General features: G+C 42.9%; 1 protein-coding gene across 2 annotated transcripts in view; it reads left to right on the top strand.

The window, feature by feature from the left end:
- Positions 1-18,156, top strand: part of SLIT3 (slit guidance ligand 3) — a 537,089-nt gene that overhangs the window by 503,267 nt on the left and 15,666 nt on the right. For both annotated transcript variants that reach the window (XM_075056287.1, XM_075056286.1), the window contains exons 32-33: positions 4,510-4,750; positions 7,133-7,263. In XM_075056287.1, the coding sequence (XP_074912388.1) occupies positions 4,510-4,750; positions 7,133-7,263 (372 nt within the window). The remainder of the gene's footprint in view (positions 1-4,509; positions 4,751-7,132; positions 7,264-18,156) is intronic.

Here is an 18,156-nt window from a genome sequence, read left to right as displayed (position 1 = left end):
GTGCTGATAGGCAGCTGCTGCAGTAACTACCTTAAATTGGCAAGAATTGCTTTCTGTGTATCTGTCTTCCCATGAGGTTGTTGCTATTTTTTTTAATATTCCCTTGTTTTCTTGGAAAGGGGAATCCAAACCATCTTTTGCTGAGTGGTGCCATGCCCCCTGAGGTGCTGCGCTCACCCTCCAGGAACAGGGTGGCCTGTGGGGGTTTGTCAAGAAGCTTCAGCAAAGGGTCTCACTCAGGAAGGAAAAGTCTCTTAGTCTATAACTAATTCATAGTTTAGGTTTGTTCACAAAGAAATGTTCCCAAGAACAAATTTACTTTGAGTAACATATCAGACTGAGCAAAGACAACCACTTCCCATTGTGGTGGGTTGACCCTGGCTGGATGCCAGGGGCCCACCAAAGCCGCTTTATCACTGCCCACCTCAGCTGGACAGGGGAGAGAAGATAGAACGAAAGGCTCGTGGGTTGGCATAAGGACAGGGAGAGATCACTCACCAACTACTGTCACAGGCAAAACAGACTTGACTTGGGGAAACTATTTTAATTTATTACCAACCGAATCAGAGCAGGATAATGAGAAATAAAACCGAATCTTAAAACACCTTTCCCCCACCCCTCCCTTCTTCCCAGGCTTAACTTTCCTCCCGATTTTCTCTACCTCCTTCCCCCAGCAGCAGAGGGGGACAGGGAATGGGGGTTACAGTCAGTTCATCACACGTTGTCTCTGCTGCTCCTTCCTCCTCAGGGGCAGGACTCCTCACACTCTTCCCCTGCTCCAGTGTGGGGTCCCTCCCACGGGAGACAATCCTCCGCGAACTTCTCCAACGTGGGTCCTTCCCACAGGTTGCAGTTCTTCACAAACTGCTCCAATGTGGGTCCCTTCCACAGGCTGCAGTCCTTCAGGCACAGACTGCTCCAGCGTGGGTCCCATGTGGGGTCACAAGTCCTGCCAGCAAACCTGCTCCAGCGTGGGCTCCTCTCTCCACAGAGCCACAGGTCCTGCCTGCTCCAACATGGATTTCCCACGGGTCACAGCCTCCTTTGGGCATCCCTCTGCTCCAGCGTGGGGTCCTCCCCAGGCTGCAGGTGGAGATCTGCTCCACTGTGGACCTCCACGGGCTGCAGGGGGACAGCCTGCCTCACCATGGTCTTCCTCCAGGGGCTGCAGGGGGATCTCTGCTCTGGCGCCTGGAGCATCCCCTCCCCCTCCTTCTGCACTGACCTGGGGGTCTGCAGGGCTGTTTCTCTCACATATTCTCATTCTTCTTTTCCACTGCAGTTTCTGTTGTGCAGTTTTTTTCTCCCTTCTTAAATCTGTTATATCCCAGAGGCACTACCACCGTTGCTGATGGGCTCGGCCTTGGCCAGCGGCAGGTCTGTCTCGGAGCCAGCTGGCATTGGCTCTGTCAGACATAGGGGAAGCTTCTGGCAGCTTCTCACAGAAGCCACCCCTGTGGCCCCCCCGCTACCAACCTGGCCACACAAACCCAATACACCCATTTGCAGTTAATCCCCCACACTGTCCTGCCTGCCGTGCTTCCCTTTCCACTGCTGCCCACTCTACTCACCCTGTACATCTCCTCCAAATACTCCTTGGAGCAAAGTAAATGGGGTTTATTGATTGCTAGCAGTATTGCCTGCCAGATTACACTTTTGAGATACATTTGTCTAAATGAATGGATTGGCTTGTCCCTATGCAAGATTATGCTCTTCTGGTAGATGATATTTACCACTTGGCTGACAGGGAGTGGTTTGCTCCCCCACCCCGAACCCCGACTGCTGATAGTATTAGCAGCCTGTGACTGTGCCCACTTACGGCACTAAGTGTCACCCGGGCAGTGGGGGGAGATAAGGGGACCCTGGTAACCACAGCTCCCTGCCCCTTACAGCGGTGAGGTAGCGATGGGGTGGGCACGGGGAGGCTGGCTGTGAAACATCGCTCCGTCCTTGTGGTGAATAAAGGAAGTTTAGGGCAATGCAATGAGAAAAGTGTTGAAAAGCAATTTATCCTGAAAAGTACCAAGAGGCAGTTCTGGCTGAGAAGGAAACCTCTGTGTGTTTGTGTCCAGGAGCCCAGCCAAGCCTGCGTGACACCCGGGCTGGAGCAGGACAGTCCCTGCTGGGCGTGCTCTCAGGGCAGCGGCGAGAGGCCAGCACAGCACTCTGCTTTGGGCCTTGGAAATTCCCAGCAGTGGTTTTCACCCTCCTTGTGCTTATTCCCATGGAACGGATTTTTGTTTGCACTACCCACATCACCACGTACAAAGCCAACATACAGATTTGGGCAGTTAGGAAGCTGGTTAGGGTATTCCGTGCTGGATAGCAGCTGTGGGTAAAGGAGAGCTTTTCTGACCTTATTTCAGGTGCAAATCCCAAATGTTTGCATCTTTCAAGGCATTCTTCAGGTCTGCCTTTTGTAAAAGTAGTAATGTAAAGCCCCGTGTCTCTTTTCTCAGACATGATAGAAAAGCAGAGCAAGTCCATTGCTTTTGATGCAGTTCAGGATTTAGCCCATACATATTTTGTTGTGTATTTCTCTCTCTTTTGTGTTTCCCAGAGGCAGACTAGAGAGTGCTGTGTGTTGGGAGAACAGGTACAGGGCGAGGTTTGGGCTCTCATTCCACACAGCACTAAAGATAGAGCTGTGGTACTCTGTGCAAAATTTCACGTGAGAAAATGTAAAAAGGAAAGCAGTCATCTCCATTTCCTCCTGTTAAAGAGGCAACAGGTTCTGGTCTCTGTGGCTAAGCAAGATTGGTCTTGAGTATGTTATGGCTGTTTTATTTGCTGTTCTTGCACATCTTGTATCGGTACTATTTACTGCAGGGTAATGGCTTGGGTTTCTGTTCTAATTGTATCTAGGAAGGTTGCCTAGAAATTCACAGAGCTTCCAAGTCTCACCTGCTTTACTGAGAGGACTGAGGTTTTTGGCTTTTTTTTCTCTTTGCTTTTATAAGAGTGCTATTATTCCACAAAGTGCTCCCTGAATGGCAGGAAATTCCTGGTGAGACAAGAGGAATTTCACTGTTCCAGGACTGTGCTGATGGGTTATTCACTGCATGAATGGGTCTGCCACGCGTCCTCTCCTGGAAAGCCCTCTGCCACTGTGCTGACGAATGCTGTGTAGCACAGAGAGGTGGTGCAGGAGCCTGAGCCTCCAGCCCTCGCTGCAGCTATCCCCACGGCGTTCCCCGCAGCACAGCCTGACGCACCCTCCCTACTCACTAACTACCCATTTTTCATCATTTTACTGTCTGCACATTTTCAAGCAGTCACAGAACTCAACACAAAGAGTTTATGTTCTCTCATCAGTACAGGAAGGGTTTGTTGGGTTTGGGCAGTGGCTGTAATGAGAAATTTGGGCTATAGGTGCAGGGGCATACCGTGTGCAGCCAGCCAGCGAGCCTGCTCCAGTCCCTTTGCTGTACCCATCGATTACGCAGGCCCAGTGGGTGTACTGGGCAGAGGTTTTTCATTTACTTTTTGCAGTTTAGTCCGACACGTGACATGACTTGAAAGATGACTGCAGCTTTTTGCACTTTCTCCATTTTCTCTGCTCCTTCTATGCTGGTGTTGGTATTTCAGCATAGCTGAGTCATTCCAGCAAATAACCCGTGAAGCGTGCAGCTATGCTGAATCCAAGAAGGCAGCCTGGGGACTGAGCCGTTGCTGCTTCTGGGCGATGTGGCCCAAGCCTCAGAGGTCAGAGGTTCCTACATGTGGGTTCTGGTCAGCCTCTCATATAGTTAAGATTGAACCACAGCACTTTCCTCCAGATCTGAATATGATTCGAGTTTACCAATACTCAGATCTGGTATTTGGTTTTCAGCTACCTCTGATTCTGGGGAAGCTTCGTTTCCTTTGCATTTTTCTGATCCAGGACATTGCCAACCACGAACTCAGCTAAAATAAAGTTAATGATCCTGATGCTGTTGGAAACAACCAATTCGGGGAAGCTGCCCAGCAAATAGTGTGGTATCAGTGCATTGCTTCTGAGTCTTTTAGCAGTTGCCCATCTGTTGATGATACACTCTCTGACATACAGTAAACCAAACGAGGAGGCTGTAAAGAACACTAAAAATAGAGGATTTTCCACTTGCTTGCCACTTACAACAGCATAGGTGACTCAAATCACAAAGCCTAGGATGGGGAAATCTCCAGTTTGGGCTTACATGGCTCCCAGTTTTTGCTGGGAACCTCTGCACGGCACAGTGTGGGATGGAAGCCGTTGTAGACAGACTGCTGTACTTTCCAGAGCTAGAGAACCAGTGCAAAGTGCAGTACAAATTGCTTTCAGTATTTGAACTGGCTCGTTCAGACCCAGCATGGGGATTTCTGTATAGCACTATGCTGTACAGCTTTCACACAGTAAAGCAGGCACATGATAGCTGAATCTCAGAGCAGCTATACCACCATAGTAGTATAATGTCAGCACCTGAAAATGTTTCCTTCCTTAAAAAAATGGTGATAATTGAGGCTGCTTTTTCTTTCCTTTACCTTCTCCAGTGGACTTTTCTGTGAAACTCCTCCACCAATGGTTCTTCTCCAGACGAGCCCATGTGATAACTATGAGTGCCAGAATGGGGCCCAGTGCATCGTCGTGCACCACGAGCCCGTCTGCCGCTGCCTTGCTGGCTTTGCTGGGCAGAAATGCGAGAAGCTCATCACAGTCAACTTTGTTGGGAAGGATTCCTATGTGGAGCTGCCATCAGCCAAAATTCGCCCTCAGGCAAACATCTCCCTCCAGGTATGTCACACAGAACATCAGTTGCCAGCCCAGTGCTCTTCTAAGCAATAATATATATAGATGTATATATTTTTTCATTCTGAAGGAACAGGGTCTATTGGCCAAGATGCTGACAAAGTTAGAGTCAACTTGTGAGCCAGCTGTCTGCTCTAAAATTACTGAACCATTAAGGAGCAGCTAAGGCACTGCTTTACCTTTGTGGGCGCATATCCTGCCTCCAGAATCTCACCACTCTCTTATTCCCAGACTGGCAACGTAACTAGAGATGGTTCAGGAAACCTCCCTGTCTTCTTACAGATTTACAGCATTGTGTTTCATCCTGTAGTAATTAGTGCTTCATATTAGAACACTTATTAAAAGAGGCTGCTCTAAATGGCCTTTCCAGACAATATTTTGCTTACTCTTTTACTGTGCACATGCAGTAGATAAAAGGCCTGGGATTTTGTTACAGTCCTGTAGTTACACCTAAATTTGTTTTGAGGTCGAAGGTTCAGAAGACAATGGAAAATAGATACCAAGGGTGCCATGCCACTACTGTCATCTCTGTGGTTGTGAATCAAAGGTATTTTGGATACTTAGTCCAATATGATATTTAAGTGATTTGGAAGTTATCTGCTAACACAATCTAGTAAACATTAAACTGTTCTCTTTTTTTCCCCCTAATATCCCAAAGTAAATGAGGGAATCATTTCTCGCTGTATAAGTTTTCTAATAAACGGGATGTGTGGAGCACATACATAACATGATACATCTCTTTCTTAGGCCACTGATTGTTAATCTGGACTATTTCTATGCTAGATTCACCCTGCAAATGAAGCATAACATTTCAAAAGATGTGAGAAGAAAAATCATTCCTGCATGTTTATTTTATTGCATTTATTTTCTCAGTTTGAAAAGATTGTATTCCACAGTTGGAAATCATATTGTAGACTTACTTGATGGAGTTTGGTTGTAATTAAAATACCAATGTCAAGACATGGGAAAGAGGACTGAGTTTCCACATTAGGAATAGATTTTTGAAGGGTGGTTCCTGCAAAGTTTATTCTAATGAAAAAATTCCATAATTAATATTTATCTTTTCTTTAATAGCTTGAGTATACAGTTCACGTGAAAATGAAGCTGATTCATTTATACTTGAAATTCCAGTTTTTCTTTAAAAATCCCCTTTTATTTAATATCACAAAAGAGATTCTAAAATATGGGCACTCTAGAATATGGCTCCCCAAAGGCTCCAAATGCTATAGGTCAACTTTAAAGCTGAAAATCTGGACATTGTCTTCTTAAGTGTACAAAACACATTACATCAGCCATAGCTTGAAGAATAAAACTGATTATCACAGAAAGCACATGCAGATGACGTTCTCACTGCTTGTTTCCCAGGCTGAATATTATTCTTGCATCCAGTAATTAATCACTAGTGAATTAAAATTAGAATATAACATTCATTATTAAGAACAGATAGAGGAAATCTTATTAAAAAGTGCTGAAGAAAAAAAAAATCTTTTAGGGGCAAAAGGGTATTATTTAAATATATATAAATGCAAACAGGTTTTAAATATACTGTTTAGTTTTGGCATTTAACAGCCATTATAAAAAAATAAGCAAGAAATCTCAAGAAATATGCACTGTGAAAATAACAGGCAGGTTGTATCCAAAAATCCCATTTCGACTCTTTTTTTTCTTTTTCTTTTGTACCATAGGGATATTTGAGAGCTGGAGACTGGGAAAGCAGAGTCCTCGCTTTTTGATTCAGTGTTCAAATTTTTGTTTCTTGATGTACATCAAAGCTAGAGGGACGAGGGCTACTCTATTCTTCCTGACTCTCTAAATGTCCCATTTGAAATCAGCATGACTCGCTAGCAACTTGGATTCAGTGAATAACTCATGGTTATGCTAGATGTGGGGACAGGTCCTTCTTTCCTTCTTTGTGTTCATAGAAAGCCTGTGAACAGATCAGCGCCTGATGAAATTTGTTTGCTTGTAATTGTGACACACTCCTCCTACTGCCAGAGCTGATTTTCTAAACCTCCACTTCAAGCTGGGGTAGTCGCTGAGAAATAAATTCATGTGTGGCCAAAAATACAGCAACAGTCTATTGACAGGGATCAAATAAATTGCAGCTCTCACCTCCTGAAAACTAGTTCTCATTTGAAACAAAGGAATCATCCCTTAGAGTGAGGCCAACCTGTTTGTATATGAGCCCACTCAATGTCACCAAGACCTTTTTATGTCTCATGGCTCTTGCTCTCTTTGTTGCTAATATATATGATTTATTAAATCATATTTGAATTGCATATATGATTTTGGTATGATTTTTAATATAGGTTTGTATCTTTTTTAATCGTTCTCAAGCAGCCTTACCTGGTTATTCATGTTTCACAGGTAGCAACGGACAAGGACAACGGCATCTTATTATACAAAGGAGACAATGATCCTTTGGCTCTGGAATTGTACCAAGGACACGTGAGGCTCATCTATGACACACTGAATTCTCCCCCCACCACAGTATACAGGTAAATAGCTAAGCTTTACCAAGACAGTTGATTGCAAAAACAGGTGGAGAGGTAAGATTTTTCTAAGAAATGTGCGTGGGAGAAGGACTTTTTATTTTACTTCACTGTATCTCTTTTATGTATGTAATTAGATTAAAAAAAGAAAAATCAGAATAAAGACTTTGCTAGAGGCTGCATGGTCAAAAACTGGCATTTATTGGCAATACCAGTGATACTGTGTCCTACTGTGATTGCAGAAAAATGTTGTGTTTTGTCATCTACTGTAAAGATGTAGTTTCTGGTGAATGTTGTCCTTGAAATAGTTCCACATAATCAGTTTCTCTGATGTTGATATTTAGCATTAATTTACTGTACCAAGACAGAACAGTGACTGTGCAACTGCAGGATTAGACTGTGTCGAATAGGAGAAGGGCTGAATTCCACTACAGGGTGAATATTTTTAGGACTCTTACCTATATCAGTAGTAACTACACAAACCATGAAAAAGCACAAATTACAGAGGTGAAGTGTAGGACAATTTGACCTTCAGACACTTGACTTTTTGGGATACCAAACTCACAAGTTTTATTCATTAGTCACAAGAAAGAAAAGCAAATGTAAAAGTGAAACCCATGCTCAGAGGCGTTTCCCTAGGAAAGAGACATGTGCTGCTCCTGTCTTCCACTGTTCCTTTAGCAGCCCTTTCCCTGGGATTGACTCACTTCTGATTATTTTTAAGCCCCGTTGCTCCAGTTTGTTCTGTGTAAACATGCAGTTGTGACCACATAGAGCCCTTTTGGGTTCAGTCCAGTTTAATGGCATTGTGTGTGCAGAAGAGCTGGATTTCCCAGCCCACCTCGCTCTTTAAGGAAGAGCATCCTATTAGAGCAAGTGAAAGGATGCCAAGTATCACTAGCCAGGACAGGTCTTGTACTTCCTCTGGAAAGTTTTCTCAGCACTTGATAAAACTTGAGTCTTCAGGAGCATGGGAGCTGTGCAGAGCTTTCTTTGGGGGGAATGGCAACTTGTTTAAGAAAATGAGAAAATTCTTTCTGTATAAAAGCAGGTTGGCTACTACCACTGCAGGGATGTCAACAGGAAGAGCAAAGGCTTGTCCACTGTAGGAACGAAGGAAGTAGTTTGTTAGTGATTTTCACCAGCTGGATAGGTGTGAAAAATTTCTCTGTGTGTGGCTGCTAATCCTAATTGATTTCACGTTAGAGCAAAGCTGAAGCTGTTAAACAGTTTTATGCCACTAATTAGAACATAGGGAAAAGCTCATTATGTGTGGGCAGCACGGGGGGTGACAGATCAGTGTGGATGCCTGCTCTCTGTTGTCAAGGGCAGGGCGGTGTGGTGACAAGAGCTGCTGCCACCATCACAACAACACTTTATGGATCTGCTGCCTTCTGGCAAAGTTGCCAGAGATGGCGAGCAGCCGTGCCCTCGTTATTCCTGCGCCCTTCGTATTGATCAAGGAGGAGGTCTCCATTCAGACTGACACCTCATTACCATAAGATTAATGGCCTGTTCACTACATTTTGTACTGTGTGATCTGTTGAGATGGGAAAGAAGCTGCTTAATACGATGCCCTTTCTGAAATGTCACTCTAATCTTTTATTAGTTTAAGGAGTGGAGCAAAATGGGATTAGCATGGAGCTTGATGGGAAAAGATTAGGTTGATTGAGAAAAACTGCAGCTAAAGAATGTCAAAAAGGGCCTCTAAATAGATTAAAAGACTTGTTTTGCTTAAGGGCTGAGAAAGGGGGAGGAAACCTGCTTCTCTCCTTACAATCATAGGATTTAAGGGTAGAAGGCATGAGTGGATCTGGTTTGACCTCCCTATATAGCCTGTTTGACTTTTAGCTAAGGCGTAAGCTCTGTTTGGCTAACACATGACTTCCAGCTTGGCACCAAGTTTTGACAAGAAAACACCAAATAATGGCAAATCCTGCATTTCCTTTAGTAGCTTGGACAATGGTCAATCGTTTCCATTATTCAGGCATTGGCCATAATTTCTACGTTGTGTTGCTAATACCTTCTGGATGTTTTAGAGGCTTTCTCCAGGGAAATGAAAGTCCTTTTATACCTGCTACTGGCTTCCATGAGTTTATCTGTACTTTTAATCACGTTGTCTCCTAACTTGCATTTTGATGAAATGAATGGCTGATTCGGTGTGATGAATTTTACCTAAACCTTAAGAATTTGGGGAACTCTTTTCTGCAACTTCTACAGTTTTTCATTTTTCAGTAAAAATAAGGTTACTAGGAGAACCTGAAACATTAAAATCTTAGCATTACCATTAGTAAAACAGTTTGCCTTCTCTGTTGCCTACTCCTTGCTGTGTTGTTTAGATGCCTCATTTAAATCTCAATCTCAGCAAAAGTGGACTGTTTGCCTTTGAGAAGCTCTGTTGAAAGACTATTAGATTAATCTTCACGGGCAATATCAGGCGCTGCTATCCTCCAAAGGGGTGCACTTCTCAGAAGAGATGAGCAGTGCTTTGGCTCTTGTTTTTCCTCAGAAGAGTCTGCCAAAAGAGGAGGAGGCCTTAAAATACTGCCTGGTGGGAACTGTGCCAGCTACAGCTGCAGGAAATCTGTAACTGACCTGGTCTTGTGCTGTAACTGAGATGTTTTGCTGGCTATTTCAGGTACTCCCGTGATGGGATGTGGGAAGTCATTGGCAAGCCACATTATCTGTAATTCTTCGTGAGACTCTCCATGATAAGATTTATTAATAGTACTTAAGAACAGTAAAATTAGTGAAGTACTTGGCTAATACAGGTAATATCCTGTAAGGATAAGATAAAACCTGTTGTCAGACAGCTTGGGAAGCCAGCAGCGAGTAAGGCATACTTCATGGTAGTGTTCAGTAGTATTCAGCAGAAGGGTGCTGGAAGGATGTATGCAGCATGTTACATTGCAAAACTCTCCCCAAGCTCCCTAGTGTACAGCCAGGATGAAGGTTTGTACCAGACACGCGGTGTGTGTGCTCTGAACTTGCTGGTTTAGTGTTTTCTGTGGGTGGCCTCACTTTGCAAACCTGTGCTAGGAGATTGAGGGCAGGGCTGTGGCATAATAGTGGATTGCAGGCATGCCAGGAAAGAGCAATTCATTTTATCTACTCTGTGAAGGCAGGTTGTCTCTGGCTATTGGAGTGGACCTGTTCCTGTATCTTAGTTGCTAATTTGGTCAGATTTAAGTAGAACTGCAGTACAAAGTTAGTCTGGAAAAGCCCAAGAATTAACTTGCTGTACATTCAGATTTGCTTTACGTGTATTCATTCCTATGGTATGTTTGGATAGAAAGGTTAAAGTTGACATTGGACTTTTCTTTCATTCTAGTCACATAAAGGTCAACAAATGTCCAATGGAAAAGACTACCTAAAATACATTGTCATTTATCATCAGGTTAGAAAGAAATACAAGTTAATGCATGAATATGCAGTGGTTGAACTCGCCCTTTAAAAAGAAAAGCTGACTGGTCTGTTACTGGAACTCCTCACTTCTAAGCTGCAAAATAATGGTTTCCTGGACATCACAGTAAATATCTTACAGAAGATCCATTTTTGAAGTGGGATTCCTATTTGTTGTTTCTTTTATTCTATTTAATTATTGCATAGATGCACAAGTGAGAACAGAAATCTGTTCCTGAGTGCTTTATTGACCTCCTGGTTTCTGCACTGGTGAGAGTTACTCTTCCATGCCATGACAGGACTTAGTACTGAGCCAACAGTGAGTTCTTCAAATAAAGTAAATCTTTTACACAGGTAACCTACCTTAATTTAAAGATACCAACTGATGAGGAATGTGGTGCTTTTATTTACCACCATGCTCCAACTGTTAAAAGTTTGAATTAACAAAGAGCATGTAATTCTGTAGTTTCAGCATTTGGCCATTGATACTGGTGTCTGTTTAACTGTATTCTATAGGGAGAGTTTCCTATTTTCAGCCTTTTTTCCTACACGTGTTCCTTGAACCAGACATAAGACCTTACTTGTACTTTTTTTTCTGATGGTTTTTATGCTATTACACAGTCATATTGATTCCAACGCTAAATTAATCGTTCCCAATAAAAATGGAAAATAGCAATGTGACACAAACTACTGATGTAGTTACCCCCGGAGTTCCCAGATTGCCATGTTGCATACAGACTGTCATATCTGGTAAAGAGCAAAATGCAGACATCGTTGGTGTAAAATCGTATATTTTCATGCAGGCTTCCTGACAGCAGTGAGAAAGGAGGCAGGAAACATAAGAATTAATTGTATTTGTCTTTCTGCAGAGCCTACACTCAAGTTACATTATATTTCCTTTTAAAAGTATCCTTGCATAAACTGTTTTCAAAAATGCTACTTCATTAAAAATAATTCTTATAGATTGTGTCATGCAGTTCTCATGCTCCGGCTAATTCTTACATAGCATAGATGGATGTTCTTGTGGTTAAAGCAAAAGGCCTGAAATAAGGGAGCTTAAATTCTTACTGTATCTGCTTCATATGTGATGACTGTGCAATGACAAATTAAATCTGCTTCTCTGTGCACAAAATTACAGAAATGCACAAAAAATAGAAAAAGTGTTTCAGAAATGTGCTGTGGGTCTCCGGAGGGTGAGTTCCTTCTCCCTTCTCCCTCCAGGCTGTGGAGCAGCACCAGGCTCTTACCCCAGCAGCATCTGCAAACTGCCCGTGCCATTCCATGTCACTCAGCCTCTGTCCGTGGCGGCTGGAGCCCGGGGAGCAGCCCACGTGGCTACCGGTACTCGTTATCCAACAACAGGTCCTTGGCCATGCCACTCCTTAATGGAACTTGGTAGTACTCAAGGACTTTGGTCCTCTACTCAGATTTCATAGACTTTTCCTCCACTTTTCTGGTGCTGAGGTTGAACAGTTGCTTTGGTGATGGAAACACTTCCACACCTTCCAAAGATATAGGAGACGGGATTTTTGTGTAATTGCCTCTCTTTAGCTGCAATTGCTTATCTGCAAAAAAAGCCTAGAAGGTTTCACCATTAATTCACTGCCTTCTAGGGAGGAATGTGCTGGAGGAGTAAAAGCATTCATTATTCTGAGGATCATTATTAGAGCTTGTCAAACCCAGTTTTTACCAAAAGTCTCTTTGCAGAGCTCACTGCATGACTGGCCCTTTTCTTCCTAATACTTTCACAGTCTGCAGCTTGCGCTGTGCCTGTCCCTAGTGGGATTCCCGTTTGATACTTCTGGATGGTCTCTAAATAGACTGTTTTTCAGAGATTTCTATGAGACGTCACTGAGCTCTTAACAATTCTGCGTATTTGCAATTCATTTTATTCTCTCTATCACGCACACTTATTTTTTCAGGTACTCCTTCGGGATTTTGCATCAATAAACTGAAAAAAACCCCAGTATTAATCTCTGACCTGCACAGTAAAAGTTGTAAAATTTGAATGTACTTATACATCTTGCATGAGCCAAGGCAAAGGACAGATGAATTATTTTTTGCCTTTATAAGGGGCTCTGGTGTATTTAAAGGGGACAAAAAAGACAAGTGTGTGAGTTCTTGCCAAACTACAAACATTGCATTTCCCTAGTTTTTTCTTGGATTTTTGCGTAATAGGACAGTGAAAATGTAAGGCCAAGACCTTAAAATACCATCTAACTTTTATCATTAGGTTCAGAATCAAATATTTGCTTTCATGAAATTCATGAACTTTATTCTGCTGAGATGAAGCTTAAGAAGGGTAAAGTTTTGTCCTTCAGGCTGCCTGAGGACTTAGCAGGCAAAATCTTGTTAAGCCAATTTACTTTTTTTTCTCTGTAAATCTCTTCAATGTCTCTTGCAAGAGTGATAGTTTCTCATCTCTTCTCTCTCTCCTCACCTCCACCCAGCTCATTCTCTTCAGTGTAATATCTGAGTACCCAGAAACACTGTGCTGCAGACCCACAGCTTTATTTCTAACCTTACACATACGTGTAAGGTGTTTCAGAGTGGGATGTTTTATCGGAAGGCAAAACTTTTCACCAAGCAAGTCGGCGCTGGCATGTCTGTGTACCAGGTATGGGAAGTTAGGAATAGATCATCTAAAGCCACTTGCCCTGTGGTAGTGACAGAAATAGAAGTTACATTCTCTGCATCCCAGGTCACCTTCTTCAGGGCCCAAAATCTGGGGCTATCGGTCTAAGTTACATTCGGATGTCCCCTGTCAACAGAGGCTGGGCTGCACCAGTACACACAGGTGCTGCCAACATGCATGAGCTGCCAACTTGCCCAAAGCCCCATGACCGAGGCAGGCATATGCTTGGTTTTGTCTTCCCCTCAGCACTCATCATTGAACTTTGGAGAATTTAGGCCACAGTCTGTGAAAGCAGTAAACTCAGTAGCTGCTCCTCTGCCACAAAGGGTTTCATGCCATTTTAACTCATTCTTTGAATTAACTTGTATTATGACCACTTGAACTCAAAGCAGAGATGTTATTTGTATCCTTTTGATTAGGAATGTGGCCATCGACACCATCACTGTCACCTTTATCATTGCTTTTTTAAAAAATCAGAATGCTGCTGCAGACCCACATCAACTTCAAGCAGGTGGCAGAAGACAGTCCTCCTCCTCCCAAATCACTTTTTAAGCAGACTGTGCTGGCTTTAATGCATAGACAATATACAAGCAAATTGTCAGTAGTCTGTGTATTATGTAAGCAAATTGATTTGATGTTGTTTTCTAAACCGGACACCCATAAGCTGGTCTGTACCCTGTTACTTTAGTCACTGCCTACCTGTCCTCTGCACGGCTCCACCTCTACCTGCCGGCAGCTCTCTCCCAGCTGAAGGGGACAGGAGGGAAGCCGGAGCAGATATGCTGTGTCCATCCCTGCTAGTTGCTTTGTTGATCAGCAGCCTTTTAGGAAGAATTATGCAAAACAGCGGAGTGCAGAGCACACGTGTACATATAACTTTAGTACAATAACATTATAATGCTGATTTCTTTCAGCACAGAATAATAAAAATGTAGTGAAGTCAGCAAGATGCCAGTATTAATCCCAAGAAGAAATGAGAAGTGATGAGATAGAGATAGTTCATAACTAAACAAAAGTTGGGGGCGGAGGAGGGAGAACACCCAAAATGAATCCATGTGTTAACATTCTCTGAGTTCGACCTCTAGTCAGAGTCTAATTTCACAGCATACTGACCCCATGCAGCTCCTCTTTCTCCTGACTGCATTGGACGCTTCAGAGGATTATGCCTAAAGATGGAAAGCAAATCTTTCCCAGTTATGACATTTTACTTTGCAGTGGAGAGTGTTAACCATTCAGTTAATATCATTAAGTATTTTCAAGAGCATCAAGAAGGAAGATGTTTGCTCTTGGAAGTTTGCTGAACTCTGGACGTAGCTCAGCACCTTGCAGGTACTTGCTGGTTTTCATGTTCAAAGTAGCCTTGGGTTTATGTAAAAATGAATGGTGAAGCCAAAAGTTGTTCTCTACAGTGATTTGACTATGACTAAAAATAATATAGCTCTATCATCAAAAGAAAATTGCTGTTGAAAATGCAGAAACTTACATTATAAATGAAGGTTTTCCCGTGTTTGTTAAAGTCCGTAGCTGGGTTGAGCTTTAGCCAGTTCAGTTCAAGCCTTAAAACTGCCCAGCCAAACCAAAAGTAATTGTGAAATAAGAACTATTTCTTCCACCCCAGCAGATAACCTGATTTAGTCATTAGTCTGTCTGTAACATGGCCTCACTGCTTCTTCTAGTGAGAGCATCAGTGAAACCGTGAGAGTGGTCCTGGCAGCTCCCGAGCCTCATAAATTAGTGCTGATGTTAGTCCACTTTCTGAGCAGTCAGTTTGGTTTCTGTGCGTTGGAAACATGCTCTTGGGCTGAACTCTGTTTCCACTGAGTAACTAGGAGAAAGGTGTGCAAACGTATTTTAAAAGGTATTTTCTTGCTATATCGCAGGTTGTTAGTCCAGTAGTATATTGCCGAAGTTCATTAATACTGATTATATCAGAGGAAGATTGAAGTATTCTTGTAATAGACAATGGTGGAATAAGCTTAATCATAGTCAAAATGACTTTATAAACTTCCTATGCACTAATGACTGGCTCATGTCTTGAATTGTGAGGTTTTTGCCTTACAACAACATGTAGCAAGCTAATATAACATGTTTATTTTTTTCTGCCTGTAAATTTCTTGTAAACATGATGACTAACATAAAGTTTAGATGTATACCATGTGTGATAGATTTATATCCCAGTTATACCAAGCGCCAGGCTCTGGATTCAATAGATACAGTCTCTGTTAGAAGTGCATGCAGAACTGGCACTGAGGGTGATCACGGAGGTGCAGCATGGTTCTGTGCACAATTATTTTGGTGCTTCTTCCCAGTATAGAAACGTGACCCACAGGTCTGCATTTGCCAGCATGTCCCAGTGCTGCTGGAAAAGGTGGATATGGCAGCTGCTATTCTGGTTGTCAAATAACAATGAATTTTGTTTATTTTTGTGGAAATAGAGCCATACAGCTGCAGGTACGCTGCCACAGATGAGGTGGAAACAATTTCATTTCCTGACCATGCATCAGGTTTCTAAATAAATACAGCTTTTTTTTGTTTTGTTTGGGCTTAGCCTCCAATTTCAAATAAACCCCATCATTCTGTGTCACTCTAATTGGGAGCCCTTTTAATTGTGTTCTGTAGCAGCCCCACTCCCTCCTGCTAAATGGCAGATACCTTCGTACTTTCCAGACCTGAAAAGGGGATACAAGGTGTAAAGTATTCCCCCTGATGAAATGACTCTGTGAAGACACTTGATGGATTTCCTCATCAGAACCGGAGATTTGATATCCACTTGAATGGCAGAGCTGTTTTCAGTAGCATTTGATAGTGGTGCTAAAAAGCAAACCCAAGCGCTCTGTTCTGTTCTGAGTCTCGGCGGGGCGGGGGGCTGTGCCGCAGCACGTCCTGGTGTGTGCCGCACAACTGGAGACGTACAGCGCCGGCTCTGCGCTGGGGGGGACGTGGCACTCACTGCTGTCACTGGCCCTGCTGCTGTGCCAGGGTCTGCGCCTTCTCTGCTGTTTGCAGTGTCTTTATGTTTTTTAAGGATAACTGATTTAATGAGTCCCAATAGCATTGCAGAATCTGTATGTGATTGTTTTTACGCTCTGTATGTACTGGATTTGTTATTTTATATGATGCATGTTACAGTAAAGACACCGAGATGCAATAGCTCATTGCACAGCAATACGCTGTGTGCCGTGATGTGCAAACTCGTTCTGGTGGAGTAAGATGGGAAGGCAGTAACACTGCAATCTGTCATTCAGGAGAGGCCTTGGACTTGAAGAGTTCATTCAAGCTGTTTTTACTGCTATTACGCTTGCATTTAACAAATTCTCAGTTAGCAGAATGAAGTATTCAGCTCTGCAGAGACACGGTGATACTGCAGAAGATCAGCGCAGCTTCGGCTCCCCAACAGTGGAGTCGGAGGGAGGTATCAGACTTCTTGCCCGTGTCAGGGACACTGTGAGAATTCACTGCAAACGAGGAGTGTTTACCCTGGCCATGAATCTGACCTTTTTATGAATAAACTAGGGAAAGGGGTCAAGATTGTGTTAATTGCATGTTGCAGGGGTATAAAAAAAGCTGCTTGCTTTTCCCTTAGAAGGTCTGTAATACAATAACTTTCACTGTTGGCAGGGGTGCTGCAGGAATTGAATTATGACTGGAAATTAGATATGCATAGCCTGGCCAAACGATCATTAAGGGAGATACGGTAATCAGGTGCCAGTGTTTAAGGGCTGTAAACACCAAGAAGAGAAAGATGGAAGTTTGGGGTGGTCTACAGAGTTGTAAGTAGGAGAAAAGGTATAAAACCAAGCAAATGAAAACAGAGGTATCAAGGAAAAAAATCTTAATGTCGAGTGCTCTCAGCCTAGGAGACCTAACGCTCAAGTCATGTAAAACGGGACTGAACATAACAAAAGAGAGTATATTTTAAGCTGAAAATGAACTTGAGTGCTACAGTATATGTCTTTCACCTCTTACTTCCCTAGTCTTGCTTTCCATTAGCATTTTCCATACTTTTTTCTCAACATGTGGTTTTTATTTGGCTTCTGAAGATGATAGTGCCTGAAGTGATGTGTTATTGTAGAGGTAGCACAAACACTACTCCAATTATGATTTTGCCTTTGTTGCCATGGAGAAGTTTAAATCTATTTTAGGCCAAGGACTGATTATAACTGGAACGAAGGGCAGGAGGTAACTGTAGCTTGGAAAGGTGAAAAACCATCACCACTGATACCTGAAGTCAGCCTGGCATAGTATGAGTTTCACAGCTCCCAGATTGCTAACATCTCAATGCGGTTCACTGCAGCTCTCACCTTGTGTTTCTTGATTTTGGTACCTCTTCCCTGGTGTCTGCTCTTCCCATGTGTTGTAAGCTCTTTAAGCTCTTTTGGACATGTATTTCTGCCTATTCCTTTCTACTTCAAATGCTTTCAAAGATTATCTAAGTTCAGTGTTCCCCGTGGCCTTCACTCCCCAATCACTTACCAACCTTGTGTTTGCTTTGTTCTGTGCTTCAAATGAGGCATGTCCCCATTAAGACAGAGGTCAGGAAAATCTGGAGACTGTAGCTAATGACTTGATGTCGCCATTTGCATAATTGATGGTTATACATTTCCTCAGTGACATGGTTTGCTGTGATACTTAAATCTATTTTTGTTTTTGACTTCTCTGCCCTGCTGTTCTCTGCTGTCTACACTAAAGGTATATTACATGTCAGTGAAAAAAACTAACCCCAAAGCCCAAATTTTACAAGTTCAAATTGAATGCTTTAATCCTTTAATGCATTTCTGTTCACTGGCATATTTGTAGTGGCTCAGCTCTAAACCTCTCATGGGTATTAGAGCAAGGGGAGTCAGTGTTTATAACATCTGTGT

This window comes from Buteo buteo, chromosome 24 (assembly GCF_964188355.1).
Source record: "Buteo buteo chromosome 24, bButBut1.hap1.1, whole genome shotgun sequence".
Taxonomy (NCBI): domain Eukaryota; kingdom Metazoa; phylum Chordata; class Aves; order Accipitriformes; family Accipitridae; genus Buteo; species Buteo buteo.
Note: the sequence above shows the minus strand (reverse complement) of the source record. Positions and strands in the feature narration are given on the sequence as shown.